This window comes from Bison bison, unplaced genomic scaffold, assembly GCF_000754665.1.
Source record: "Bison bison bison isolate TAMUID 2011002044 unplaced genomic scaffold, Bison_UMD1.0 scf7180017864174, whole genome shotgun sequence".
NCBI lineage: Eukaryota > Metazoa > Chordata > Mammalia > Artiodactyla > Bovidae > Bison > Bison bison.
In genome coordinates, this window is record NW_011494746.1 from 2855231 (window position 1) to 2869502 (window position 14272).

The window sequence follows — 14272 nt, forward strand, 5'->3', positions numbered from 1 at the left end:
AAGCCTGTGCACCGTAGAGCCCGTTCTGTGCAACAAGAAAAACTACTGCAGTGAGAAGCCCACACACCACAACTTGACAATACCCCCTCTCTACACAACTAGAGAAACCCTGCACAAAATAGCAAAGACCCAGCACAGCCAAAAATAAGTAAATTTTTTTTTAAGTTTAATGCTTTTTAAAAGATTATGAGCTTTCTAGAGAAAGATCTTCTGCTCAGGCAGTTGGTACCAACCCCAAAAACATGACTGTCATCTGAGAATAAACTGTCTACATATAAGCCAAGGAATGTACATATATCATTTTTTAATTGAACTAATCATCAAACACTTAATACATGCCAGACACTGAATTATCATGAGACCCTTTTAAAGAGATAGAATACAAAAAGTCATTTCTATGGATTACTAGCAGTGGCTGAATAAAAATCATATTACTTACCCAAGGTTCTTTTCTTTATCAGGTGGAAATGTACTTAAGCCATTTAGCCTTAAGGCTCTGGGGCTTGACCTTCACTTGCTCCATCTGTTTGCAAGAAACATGAGTGGTTTTCACTTACATCGCCAGTTCTTGTTGACAGTTTTACCTCCTTAAACATTTTTTCTGGATGCTTTATTCCTATGCCACAGTCCCTTAAGAAAGTTTTAGCCCTGGATTTCTGTTTCTAAAATACCATCAGGCCCCCTGAGCCCTCAGTGACAAGGGGCTCTGGTGATCTCAGAGGTCCAGAGCTGACTTCTTACTGTAGCCTCCCATTTTTGGTGTCAGGCCAGTAAAACCTGACGCAGGAGGCCTGTGCAGTGGCCCCATCTTCCCAGAGGAACCTCTGGAACGGAGTGTGTTCCATATGCAGGCCCTGGACCTTGCCCTTGGTGGGCATTTGCTCTTCAGTTGGATGGGTGCTGTGCTCAACCACATTTGTAAGAGGACACTGGCCAGGACACACAGTCCTTACTTGCCTGGACCCAGTTTCCGCCCATTTACCCACTGCTCATTTAAGCAGAACCAAACCTAGAGGCTGTGTCACTGTTCAGAGAGTTATATTCAAAGTCAGTGTTGTATGGAGAGTAGGGGAGCTTTAGCGATACAGTAAAGAAACCACTTTCACCTTCGGCCTTTGTTTTTGTTTCTAACTGCGTCCTAAACAGCTTAATTAGAAGTTTGTTTTAGAGAATGCAGTTTTAACCTCCATGCCATGCTCTAACCCCTCATGGATCTCACCACTCCCTGCAACACAAGGAGTGGTTGTGATCCATGCCTGTCGTCAGCCACCAAAGGGCCACAGGGAGGGAGATTCATCAGCACTGGCTAATATTTGCACTTTAGTTCTTGGTAGTAGGGTCGCTCATCGGTAAGGAATCTGCCTACATTGCAGAAGACGCAGAAGACCCCGTTCAATCCCTGTGTCGGGAAGATCCCCTGGAGAAGGGCACAGCAACCCACTCCAGTATTCTTGCCTGGAGAATCCCCATGGACAGAGGAGCCTGGCGGGCTACAGTCCATAGGGTCACAAAGAGCCAGACGTGACTGAAGTGACTGAGCACAAGCACACAGTAGTTCATGTCAGATGCATGGCAAGAAGGATGAATAATTTGAGGTCTTCACTGGTTTTCCTCTGTGTTTTACTTTAGGATTGATTGTGAAAGAAATCGGTTCTTCCACCTCCAGCTCCTCAGAAACGGTAGTCAAACTGCGTGGCCAGAGCACCGATTCTCTTCCACAGGTACGGGAGGAGTTGAAAAACTTAAATCAGGAGCTGAAGTTATAGACAGTTTTAAATAGGGGCTTGCATTTATAATTATGTAAATGAGCAGAAATTTAAAACCTTCAGGAAATGATTCCTAGTAGATACATACTTTCCAGTTTTAGTCTGAATTTATTTCCATTTATTTGCTAGTTCCATTTCTCTTTGGGATTTTTATTTGGATGAACTGTGTACTTTGTTTCATACTTCATATGGGTGAGAAGCCTCTGGTCTTTAGGTTTCAGGTTAACTCTGTGTGTGTGTGTGTGTGTGTGTGTGTGTGTGTGTGTGTGTTGATCTCAACAACTGGGAGAGTAATTTTCTTGTCAGGTATGTTGTGACAGAAGTGTTTCCACACTCTTAATTATTCTATTCAGTTTGAATTTTCAAACTGTGCTAAGCTAGTGTGTTTGATAACCCATAATCACTGGTTAGACGATTAAGCTATCAGAAGATACAGACAAATTAAAATACTCTGAAACTCATTGTTGCAGGATTTGGATGGAATCTACAACTGATACTCACTTCTGACTTCTGAGCACTCTCTTTCTGTCTCCTTATATGCTGTCTGTCTTGGGTGCTCTGTGGGTCTCTTGTTTTCTTCACTCTATTATCTTCCCTCTTTTTTCTTTCTTTCTCTTGTATCTGGCAGTCTTTGCCTTCTATATTTTTCTCTTTCTTCCCTTATTAACTTTTGTCTTTTTTTTTCCTTCCATTTCAGTAGCCATAATTTGAAAGTGACATTTTATGAAATATTCTTCTAGCACTTCCAATAAGTGGTATTTGTAGCTGTACATGTAGCATGATGATTAGGAGTACAAGCTCCAGGGTCAAACTGCCTCAGTTTGCACCCCACCCCTGCCACTTGATGTTTGCTCTTAACTGTACATGAACATTTGTGGGGTACAGCTAAGGATCAGATTCTACACCCAGGAGATGGGGAGATGGGTGCCTGCCTTGATGCTTTGTGGCGATGACCTGATGAATTCTGTGTGAAAGTTTTGGTGGATCCTCAGAAGACACCATCAGTACGAGGATCATCATCTTTGGGGGGCTCTCAGATATGGCAATTCCAAGTAAAATGTTGTTGAGCTCAGACTCTGTTCTCTTCTGCTGGTAGCAAAAGTGATATCTTATTCTAACAAAGCTAGCCTTTGTGGTTTCAGCAGCAAAAGTAGGTTAGAGTTGTAATGGCTCATTTCCATAAGTAACCCATTAAGGATTTTCTATTCATGTAATTATTGGAACCATTTTTTAACCTGCTTATATTTGCAGCCAGTACCACTTCTTGGGATAATGAGTTTGGAAAGTCTGTAACCTGCTGTGTGCAGCATTTGGTAGAGTACAGCCTCTTGCACTGTTTAGGAGCCACCTCTTCATCCTGGGGCTGCCTCCCAACCTTTTCTACACCAAGAACACTTCATGTTATTTTTCTACCCAAGAATTCTAGCTTTTTAAAAAAATAGTGTTTTAAATTGTGTTTCTTGCATAATAATTGGTTTGTTTTCCCATCTCGTATTAAAAGAATAACAGACCTCATCACAAGAGTGTTGCTATGCCTAATTGCCATAGCCTCATGGAAAAGCAAAGAAACAGTACCTTTACCCGTGCAACCTGATTTTAGGAGAACTGCTCGGTTTCTGAGATGCTGGAGACAGTTGGATTCATGTTGCATTGACTTCTCTGAGCCTTGGGTTATTCTTCTAGGGAGTGGGTGGGGAAGGTCACTGAGTTCCTAGGGCCTAGCACATGATAATGGAGAAGGCAATGGCACTCCACCCCAGTACTCTTGCCTGGAAAATCCCATGGATGGAGGAGCCTGGTGGGCTGCAGTCCATGGGGTTGCTAAGAGTCGGACACGACTGAGCACCTTCACTTTCACTTTTCACTTTCATGCATTGGAGAAGGAAATGGCAACCCGCTCCAGTGTTCTTGCCTGGAGAATCCCAGGGACGGGGGACCCTGGTGGGCTGCCAGTCTATGGGGTCGCACAGAGTCGGACACGACTGAAGCAACTTAGCAGCAGCAGCACATAATAATGGCTCAGGAGATGTTAGCTACTATTATTGGTGGTGGTAGCATTTTTTCCTCACAGGGCTTCAGGGCCCAGAAACCACAGATTGGAAGCCACCCTCTAACAGCTAAGGATTCCTTAACATTTTCTGATTTGGCATCTTTTCTCTGTGCAGGACACAGAGTGATGAACTTTCACATTAGTCTATACTCTTAAAGCCGTTTCAACCTTCCCTTGTTTTGTAGACTATATGTCGAAAACCAAAGACCTCCACCGATCGACATAGCTTGAGCCTTGATGACATCAGACTTTACCAGAAGGACTTCTTGCGCATTGCAGGACTGTGTCAGGACACTGCTCAGAGTTACACCTTTGGGTGTGGCCATGAACTGGATGAGGAAGGCCTCTATTGCAGCAGCTGCTTAGCTCAGCAGTGTGTCAACATCCAAGATGCTTTTCCAGTCAAAAGAACCAGCAAATACTTCTCTCTGGATCTCACCCACGATGAAGTTCCAGAGTTTGTTGTTTAAAGGACCTCTGCGTGCAGCTGTCCAGACAGCCTGCTGCTTGCTAGAGGCTGTGAAAGCCATGGGTTCTTTCTTTACCTATTACTTGTGCCATATTTTCTTCACCCCAGACATATCTCTTTCTTTATAATAGTTGTGATGGAAATAAAAGCCGTGGGACAGTTGCACTTTAAGTATTACACAGGAGGAAAAGGACTACAGAGAATGTACAGCAAGACAAGTGCCCGGAAGTTCACTGATCCTTTGAAAGGAAATGTGCTTTACTGGTTACCAAACCTTCAGGATATCAGACTGCGGTGTGTGTGTTCATTGTTTTGTTTTCCAGTTCAATTACGTGTAACATCACTTTTTTTATCATGTGAAAGATGTTGTTGTGTTTCTTTGTTTGCTTGTATGTTTTTTCCTACCACTCCCTCATGAAATGCTGGTGGTTTGAGGGAGGAGAGAGAGAAGAAGCTCTCATCTTTTTAAGAGAGGGACAGTTGCCCAGTCAAAGCCATTGCCACCCCTCTGAGGCTGTCCCAAAGTGAACAGGAATGAAGCGGTTGAATCACATGGTTCCAGCATGCCAAAGATGCGTCATCACAGAAGTGCAGCCCAAGGTCAACAAGATGTGAATCAAGCAATAACCAAAAGATGGTGCGGTGAGGCCTGTGACTGCTTCACATTGGTCAGTGCCGTGTCCTTCTCCTGCTCTTCCAGAAAGCTCTAGGATTCAGCCGAGTCCTTTGTCCAAGTAACAGATCGGTTGTGTTCATGCCATAATGAATTTTGTGGAGTTTCCAAAACCAGTTTCTGTTAAAACTGTAGAAATGTCTTAGAATATGTTTATACCTGATGGTTTGTTTTTTTTAATCAAGAATAAATTATGGTAATGTTGGTTTCTGCTTAACCAAAATACCCCAACTATACATATATGTTATACATATATAAATACATAAGATTGTGTGTTTATGTGTGTCTGAAGCTTACCACCTTTTCATCTATGAAAGATAGACAGCTCCCATGTCTATCTTACATACATGGTCTTTCTTGTTTGGTGCAGAGGATAATGATGTTTGGTGTCACTGAATGAATGATGCCTACAGACAATCAGTTGATAGATACACAGTCAAGAACGACTGTTTTCTCATGTGTCTTTTGCCATAGTTCTCAACCCTCGTTGCATCATGGAATTATCTGGGGATCTTTGAAAAAACTAACAATGTCTGGGTACCACCTCAGATGAATTAAATCAGTATCTTGTGGTGAGACCCAGGTGAAAATTGCCTTTTCTTTTGAAGTTTCCAGATGGAGCTAGATGTAACAGGATTGAAAACCACCAATCCCAAGGATGTCTTTTTCATTAACTTTGACGTATATAGAAAGTGTTAGTGTTTGAGAAAAGGCCATTTTTAGGACAGTTACTGCCACTGCTGTTAGGATATATAATAAAATCAAGTCAGGAGAGTGAACTTACTCACCTTCAGATGTACAGTAACAGTGTTGCTCGCACTTCAGGAAAGTACTTTAGCACAATGTCTTTCTACAAGATGTTTTTAATGATTTCATATATTTACAACATTTGTTTACCATATTTTGATATACCATTTTTTCTATCTACCAAGTTTTATTAAAAAAACTATATTATTTTCTAAAGAAACAGTCATATTTTTATACAAAATTACGTTTTCAGGTAACAGAGAAATAGTCTTAGGGTACAGCAGAACCTACAGTGTTCCCCGTGGATGGGGGTCAGTATTATAAACACGTGGCGAGTGAGAACAAGCGCTACCTGTGTTGCCCCTCACATTCCGCCCCCGCCGTGGATATGAAAGGGCAGTGGGTACACACAGGCCGGTCAACTTGGTTTAACTTGACACTTTAAAAGGAAAAAAATGCTAGAGTGCTATAGTCAGGAAATTATTTTGCTTTTATCAAATGTTTGAAAGAACCAAAGTTTCAGATATCAGAATGTATTAAAGTATCTCAATCTTTGTATATAAAAGGATGAAAGTATGAAAGGATCATCTAATGACTGTTACTTATAAGTCATTAAATAATCCACCATTTCTTATAGATGCTTAAGAGACAAATTCTGATGAAGTTTGACCCTAAAAAGCCCAGATCATAAATGTGGTGTATTTCCTTTAGCTCTTAGTGTTTCTTGTTTAAACATCAAAAAATGTATATTTAATTAAGTACATAATGCTTTATACTTTTATTTTCTCTCTACTTCAAACAGAATCAGGTCTTTAGGGTTTTGCCAGCATCGTTAGTGGTTTTGCACACCCTCTTTCTAATTGGATTTATGAATAGTCTTGTGGGTTTTCAAAAATGAGACATGCTAAGGACATATTTTTGCTTTTTGATCCACTGCGGCAGAATTATATATATGTATATGAAAATCCCTTTTGAATATCTACATTTTTGTATTTGGAAATTGTTTTAAAAAATAAAGGAAAAGTATAAACCTGATATTTATTCTGCATTTGTTAATATCCATTGCTAGTCAGTATACCAGTTTGGTATATATTGCCTCTACACGTCTGCATTTGTATTTGCAACAATGAACTTTATATCTGCATAAATTGTAAATAATCCTTTCTGTGAAAGGATCATCATGTTAAGATGATACCAAAAGTGTGTTTAAAAAACTGCATTATTTTGTAATTATTCTTATAAGGATTTCATGGTAAGATTAGCAGTCAATAAAGTTACTTTTTATTTGTCTTTGAAGTGCCTTTTTAAAAATTATTATTAGAGTTCTCCATGATGCAAGAGTGACTGTTCTCTTTATGTTCTTCTTTCCTATAATAGAGCACATTTAAGGACAACCTGATAGAATTCTGAGCAAAGTAGCCCTTGTGTTGATGCTAATAGCTGATGCCAAGCCCTGCCGCGTGCCAGAGCCTGCTCCACGTGTGTCAGAAGCTCGTGTGTTAACTATTGAATCCTCGTATTCCCATAAGGCAGGTACTGTTAATCTTTTCAAGTTAGAGATGAAGGAAACAAGGCTCCGAGAGGCTCAAGGGTGTGGCAGTCAGCCACTATTCAGTCCCAAAGTGTGGAGCATAAAGGTCTCTACTTCTTTATTTTCATTTTTTTAAAGTAACTACTTTAACTTTTGCCCATTCAGCAGTCATTACTGGAGTGTTCTAGTTTCAGAAAAATGAGTGGTTGCATTTAAAAGCATGCATTCACGGATCGAATGAATGTGAGGGTAGCATTGCATAAAGCATAGAGCCCAAAGCTTAAGAGTCAATAGACAGGATTCTGTAAAGCCTGGCTCACCTCCTAAAGGAGAATCCAGTGTCTTGTCTTTGCTCCAGCTTTCTTGGCTATAAAACAGGAATAATTCAAAGGACTGTTGCGGATTAAATACAGTAATAGGTATAATATGCCCCTGGTGACTAGGGTGGGAGAGAGCAGGGGTCTCAAATCTTCTAACAAACATTTAATTTCTGTAGAATTGAGCCATTTGATCATTTTGAAGCAAACAGTACAAAAACAAACTTTCCAGTGGGGTGTCATTCATGAACTTTGCGCATAGCTGGTAAATTGTAAGTTGGAGGCAAGGGGAGAAAATATATGGGCACTGTTTGAGTGTCTGATATTACACACATATCTAATCCTCACAACCCTTCAAGGTGTTGTCACCCACATTTTGCAGCTAGGAAATGGTTCAATTTGCCCAAGATCCTGAAGGTAGTAAGTGATAGAGCAAAGTTTTCAACCTAAATTTGTCTCCAAAAGCTTTGCCTTTTTTTTTTTTTACTGCATACACCATGTTACCCACTTACAGAAAACTCAGAATCTAATAGGAAAGACAAAATTACAATTTTGATAATGTGATAAATGGAATTTGTTCACAAACTTTTTTTTTTTTTGAGCACCCACTATCTGCCAAATATACATAGGGCTTAATCAGACATTGCTTGGCACAGACAGTGAAGACCTCGGAGATGGGAGTGGGAGGTGGGAAGAGCAGAGAAGATTTATTCAGAAGAGCCTTGAATGGAGACTTCTGGCAGAATGGGTGAGGTGCAAGCTGTCCAGGCAAGGGCTTAGAAGCTGGAGATAGCAATGCTCATTCAGGGACCTGCGAGGGACCCTATAACTCAAGTAATGACCTCTCAGCCTACTTGTGAGAGGCTTTGAATGCCCAGATGAAGATACTTAAGTGTTTGCACAGCAGGGAGCCACTGGAGGGGGTCATAAGAAGAAAGAGACAAATGTCTGGAGTTTGAGAGAAATAATGGAAACAGTGCAGGTAGAAGTGGAGACTAGGGAGAAGATGAGGGTTTGAATTAAGAATGTGGCAGCAGTCAGGAAAAAGAAAAGATTCAAAAGCTGCGTAGGAAGCAGAATAGCAGAATTTTCTCTCTCTCTGTGTCCCTCTCTCACACACACACAGAGTTGTCACCTCCAAAGCTAAAAACTGGAGAAAGAGGCAATTTTGCCATACTTGGCAATAATCTTGAGAGGACTGTAGAGTTAATTACTGCTTTATATGATGAACTAAAATCTACTCTGCAGGAATACTTTGAAAATTGGCACAATGGCTTCAACTACTCTAGTCTCCAGCAGTGGTTCTCAGCCTTGATTGCACATTAGAATGACCTGGAGAACAATGCCTGGGGCCCAGACCAGAGCTGCTGATTGATTTGGTCTGGGGTGGGCACGGTGCTGCTAAAAGTTCCGCAAGTGATGCTAATGTGCATCAGGGTTGCAGCCCCGTGGTCTATAGATAAGCCCAAGCAATATGGACCAACCAGTTATCTGCTCCTGAACTGTGATCCCCACTTGGAATGGGTTAGGTTTCCAGTGTGTCCAGGTGTGTTGCATTTTGTGAGAACGACATTGATTTCTTTTTGCCAACATACCTGTCAAGGAGTGAACCTGTGTTAAGTGAAGTACTGAACCCGTTTCAGAAAGTCTGAATGCACCCACATTCTAGAGCCCTGGGTGTTATATATGTATGACTGTCTGTCTAAGTATGAGGGTGGAGGTTATATGAATACCAGGAAAGTATTGTAAAATCTCCTCCATGTCAGTGTTTTATTTGCCTCACTATTTCTGACGCTTTGTACAAGTCGATCCCCACACAGAGGTGTAATGAAAATAGTAAGCTAAATTCCACTCAATGCTTTGATTCTTACATCATATATTTTGACTTAATGGAGCAGCCTGTGCTCTGAAACATCCTGCTTAGATGCTATGAGCCAATGTAGGCGATGGAGTTATATATGCTCAAGAGATTAATCAAAAGTCTATAAACATGGCACAGCTATAATGAACCAACTCATTTAGGATGGGTGTTTACCCATCTGGTATCAACTGTAGTCAGTTAAGGTCTCTTCAATTTATTACTGTCATTATGGCAAGAGGTGGATTTCATAGGAGGAGGTAGTTCCTAGCTTAGGAATGAATTACATTCCAAGTTTGCTCCTAAATTTGTTGTTTGATATTTAGAATAAACATCCCCAACTTCCATAATTAGCCCACAAATGCCTGTTTATCCTAGAAATATTATGAGATGATTTATTTTCTGTGCATAAGGAACCATCTATCAAAGGAGAGGCCCAATGTATAAATAAGGCAGTTGGAGTGACCCCACAACCAGTAGACCAAAAGTTCAGTCCTTAGGTTCTTCTCAGAGTACATTCGTGCCCAACTATGCATAGAAGCAAGCTTCAGGCAAACCATGCCAAAATGGAGCAACTCTAAGCAAGTTTCTCCCTTGGGTTGCATGAGGCATGATTCTAGTGTTTTCTCATGCATACCCCAGGCTCCATTCTCAAGCTGCTCAACCCTTACCTGCCATCATGAAAGAGTCAGCTGGATTGAAGCCAACTCTTAAGATCAGGTCACAGGCTTTCTTCTGATCTACAGGCATGGGACGAAGTGGGTTATTGTAGGAGCTTCTTTGCAAAGCAGAAGCCCCTGGTCTTCTTAGACTCTATCCCTTATTTGCTACAGGGTATTAATAAGGTGCTATAAGAGAGAAGTCAGGGAGTCTATACTGGGACCTTTAAATGCAACATCAGTATAAATGTGGAAGACCATACAATCCACTGGAGAAATTAAAAGAAGGCCTAAATAAATTAATATATCATGTTCCTAAAAGGAAAGACTCAATAATCTGTGTTGATTTTTCCCATCAATTCCAATCAAATCCCAAATGAAACTTTTTAACCGTAGTGGAATAATTGGAACCAGTTTTACCCTCTTACCTTAAACAGATAAAAACCCACCAAAGGCATGTAAATGTTTTTTAAACATTCAACAATAGATAATGCAGTAGAATAAAGCCCCCAAAGGAGAAACAGACAAACCTGATCACTGCCCCAGCTTACTGCCTGGAAAGCATTTCCGAGCCACAATGAGGGAGGAGGGGTCTCCCTGAGAAGGCAAAGTGGAGAATTTGGGAATGCTAAGGTAACTAGAATTACTCTGGACAGAGTATGAAAGGAAAGAGCAGTACAAAGCAGGAGAGGGGAGGAGAAAGAGTGTGCTCTAGAGATTTGCAGAGGGGTCCCCTCAAGCTTTCAGCTGAGCACTGATCAGCATGTACGTGTGAGGGAAGCACTGTGGGAAAGGGACTAAACCATCTCCTTATATAGGACCAGAAATAGTGTGTGTTCCCACCAGCTAGAGTGAAAACCCTTGCAATACATGGGGCACCTTATAAAGTTCTCAGAAAGGTATTTTCCAAGACTAAAGGTTGTTCTGGCCCTCCTAACAAAGCATAAAAAGCAAGCCCTTTTCAATTTTGAAAGAAAAGTACTGTTAACTTAGAAGTCTATACTCAGCAAAAGTCTCTTTCAAAGATGAAACTAAAACTTTTTCAGGCTTACAGATGATGAAAGAATTCAATACCAGCAAATCTGCACAAAAAATGTTAATAGAAGTCTTTGGGGCAAAAAGAATATATCAGATGAAAAATTTTATCTGCACAAAGAATGAAGAGCCCCAGAAATGGTAAATATGTGGTTAAATATAAAACACAATTTTTCACATTTAGATCTAAAAAGATAATTGAAAATAATTGATAATTGAAAAATGTTAAAATCATTGATGATTTAAAGCAAAAGTAAAAATGATGTAGTGTGGGGTTTAAAACACATATTAAAAGTAAACTGTATGGCCATAATAGTGAAAAAGACCAGGCAGGGGAAAAAAATGAAAGCATACTGTTATAAGTTTCTTATACTATACTGTACTTGAAGTGATATAATATTATTTAAAGGTGGATTATAATAGCCTAAAGGCATATCACATAAACTCTAAAACAACCACTAAAAAAAAAAAAAAAGCTTAAGAGATAAAATAGAATAATAAAAATTACTAAACCCAAAAGAAGACAAGAAAAAAAGGGACCAAGAACTACTAGGACAAGTAAAAAAAGCAAATAGAAAGTTGGTAGACTTAAACCCAACCATATCAATAATCAATTAAATGTAAAATTCACCCAAACACATTTTTAAGGAATAGCCAAGAATTTTTTAAAATACAGACCCAGTGAGAAGATCCAGCTGCAAAATACACAATAGAGGTCCTGTTATTGATAATACTGATGCAAGGATTGGCTTTTTTTTTTTTTTTTTGTAAAAGACCAAATAAATATTTTAGGCTTTGTGGGCCATATGGTCTGTGTTGCAGTTACTCAACTCTTCCATTGTAATGTGAAAGCAGCCATAGAAAATATGTAAAAAAATGAGCATGGCTGTGTTCCAATAAAACTTTATTTACAAAACAGACAGCAGGCTGGATTTAGCCCACAGACTGTGGTTTGCCAATCCCTGATTTAGAGCGGAGGCCAGCAGTGGGCCAATATGTAAAAAAAGAACTTAGTGTATAAAATAGGTGGCAATTCAAATCATAGGATACTAAAGGATATTTAGTAGTTAGTGTCAGAAAAATTTGCTATTTCTTTTGAATCATTCTCAAAAACAATTAAGAGAGAAGCATTAAAAGTGAAAGTGAAAGTGTTAGTCACTCGGTCGTGTCTGACTCTTTGCAATCCCATGGACTGTAGGCCACCAGGCTGCTCTGTCCATGGAATTCTCCAGGCAAGAATACTGGAGTGGGTTGCCATTCCCTTCTCTAGCATTAAAAAAAAAACTATAAAAGTAGAGAGTGGAGAAAAATCTATTTATTCACTTGGGGTGGGAGATGCATTCCTAAAGTAAACACAACAGTCACAAGTCACAAAAAAGAGTTGATAAATTTGAATACAAGAAATATTTAAAAAAAGAAATATTTTTAGACTTTCCTGTATACCGCCTAAAGGTAGGAGAGACAAAAGGAGAAAATACCTGCAACTTTTTTAAAAACAAACAAATAATTGGCATTTATAGTATAAAAAGGCTTCTATAAATCAATAAGAAATTGCAACAGTAGAAATATGGGGGAATTATTATTGGGAAATTCCTAGAAGGAGAAATTAAAAAAAACAGCTAATATAAATACATGAAAAATTGTTCAACCTTACCAATAACAAAGTAACCCAACCTTAATTAATATACCTTTAGTCTTTTTTTTGGCAGGTGGCAAATTGGCTGACCAAATTGGCAAAAATTAAAACAATTGATAGTATCCAATATTTGTAAGACTGTGAAGAAATAGATCCTTTCATAATTTTTTACAGGCGTATAAACTAGCATTATAGGACAATGTTGAATAAAGTTAACCTACAACCCAACCACTTATTTCTAGATATTTATCCTATAGAAATAAAACATATTTTAAAATAAGACTTAACAATTTTGATCTGAAAAGAGAAACACATAAGGTGATCTGAATGTCAATTAAATATTGGCACAATCTTATTTTAACATAGTTTATAATAATAAATAGTTTAGATATACAGACATTAAAAGATCTTCAGCATATGTTAAGTATGAAAACAAAGGCACAATGCAGCACATTAGTGTAGCATGAAAAAGGCAAGGTATGTAATTATATGTACATGCTTAAATTAACTAAGTGCATGAAAAATGACCTTGAAGAACATCTAACAAACTAAACTATGGGTAATTCTGAAGAGGAGAGTGATTAAAGACAAGGTAGGAATGGGGACTTAGCCTTTTTTGTTTAAGTCCATACTCTTAGAAAACAAACAGAGACACTGCAGGGATTTTTTTTTCCCGAAAAAAACAATGTATTGTTAGTATTCTCAGAGAGGGAGAAAATATTGCACTCAGAAAATTGGAAAAAACTATGAAAATAGACATAGAATTGTAAGAGCTCTTTGAAATATGATAGCCAAAATAAGTGTTCCCATGAGAGGGAGCTGGAACATAAAGTAAATCTCTCAGAAAGCAAAACAAAAACATCCTATCATAGATGTTAACATACCTGCATACATATGAATAGTTAGCTTATGTACATACATGAAGAAAAAAGAAAAATTGTCAGAACCAAACATGCATTTCCAAACTGGAAAAAAAAATGCAAGGAATGCCCATAAAATAAGTAATAAAGACCAATCCAGGACATACCATAAAATCTTAAATACTAGGGATAAAGGAAAGATCCTAAAAGTATCCATGCATTCCCTCCCTCACCCCAGTTTGACTTTATTGGGGTGGGGGGTAGTCTTAGGTTAACAGCAAAACTGAGGGGAAAGTACAGAGATTTCCCATATACCCTCTCCCCCAACACATTATAATTCTCTCTCTCTCTTTTTTTTTTTTTTTTAGGAAAAAAGGAAGGCAAGAAGGAGGAAGAAAGGGAGGGAATAAGGGAGGGAGAGAAAGAGGGGGACAGGGGAAGGAGAGACAAGAGAAGGGAGAAAAAGACTGAGAGAAAAAGAAGATAGTCATATGTAAAGAATCCAGATACATAGTGAAATTAGTGTTTTCAACAGGAACACAGGAAACTGGAAGCCAATGAACAACGCTTTAAAAATTGAGGGAAGACTTCCCTGCTTGTCCAGTGGCTAAAACTCTGCGCTCCCAATTCAGGGGGCCTGGGTTCGATCCCTGGTCAGGGAATTAGATCCC

At 39.2% G+C, this 14272-nt stretch overlaps 1 protein-coding gene across 3 annotated transcripts in view; it reads left to right on the top strand.

The window, feature by feature from the left end:
- The window catches only part of FRMD6 (FERM domain containing 6), an 88947-nt gene extending 81950 nt beyond the window's left edge, over positions 1-6997 (top strand). For all 3 annotated transcript variants that reach the window (XM_010842266.1, XM_010842267.1, XM_010842268.1), the window contains 2 exons: positions 1630-1721; positions 4002-6997. In XM_010842266.1, coding sequence (XP_010840568.1) covers positions 1630-1721; positions 4002-4286 — 377 coding nt within the window. In that variant the 3' untranslated portion in view covers positions 4287-6997. The remainder of the gene's footprint in view (positions 1-1629; positions 1722-4001) is intronic.
- The last annotated feature ends 7275 nt before the right edge of the window (positions 6998-14272 follow it).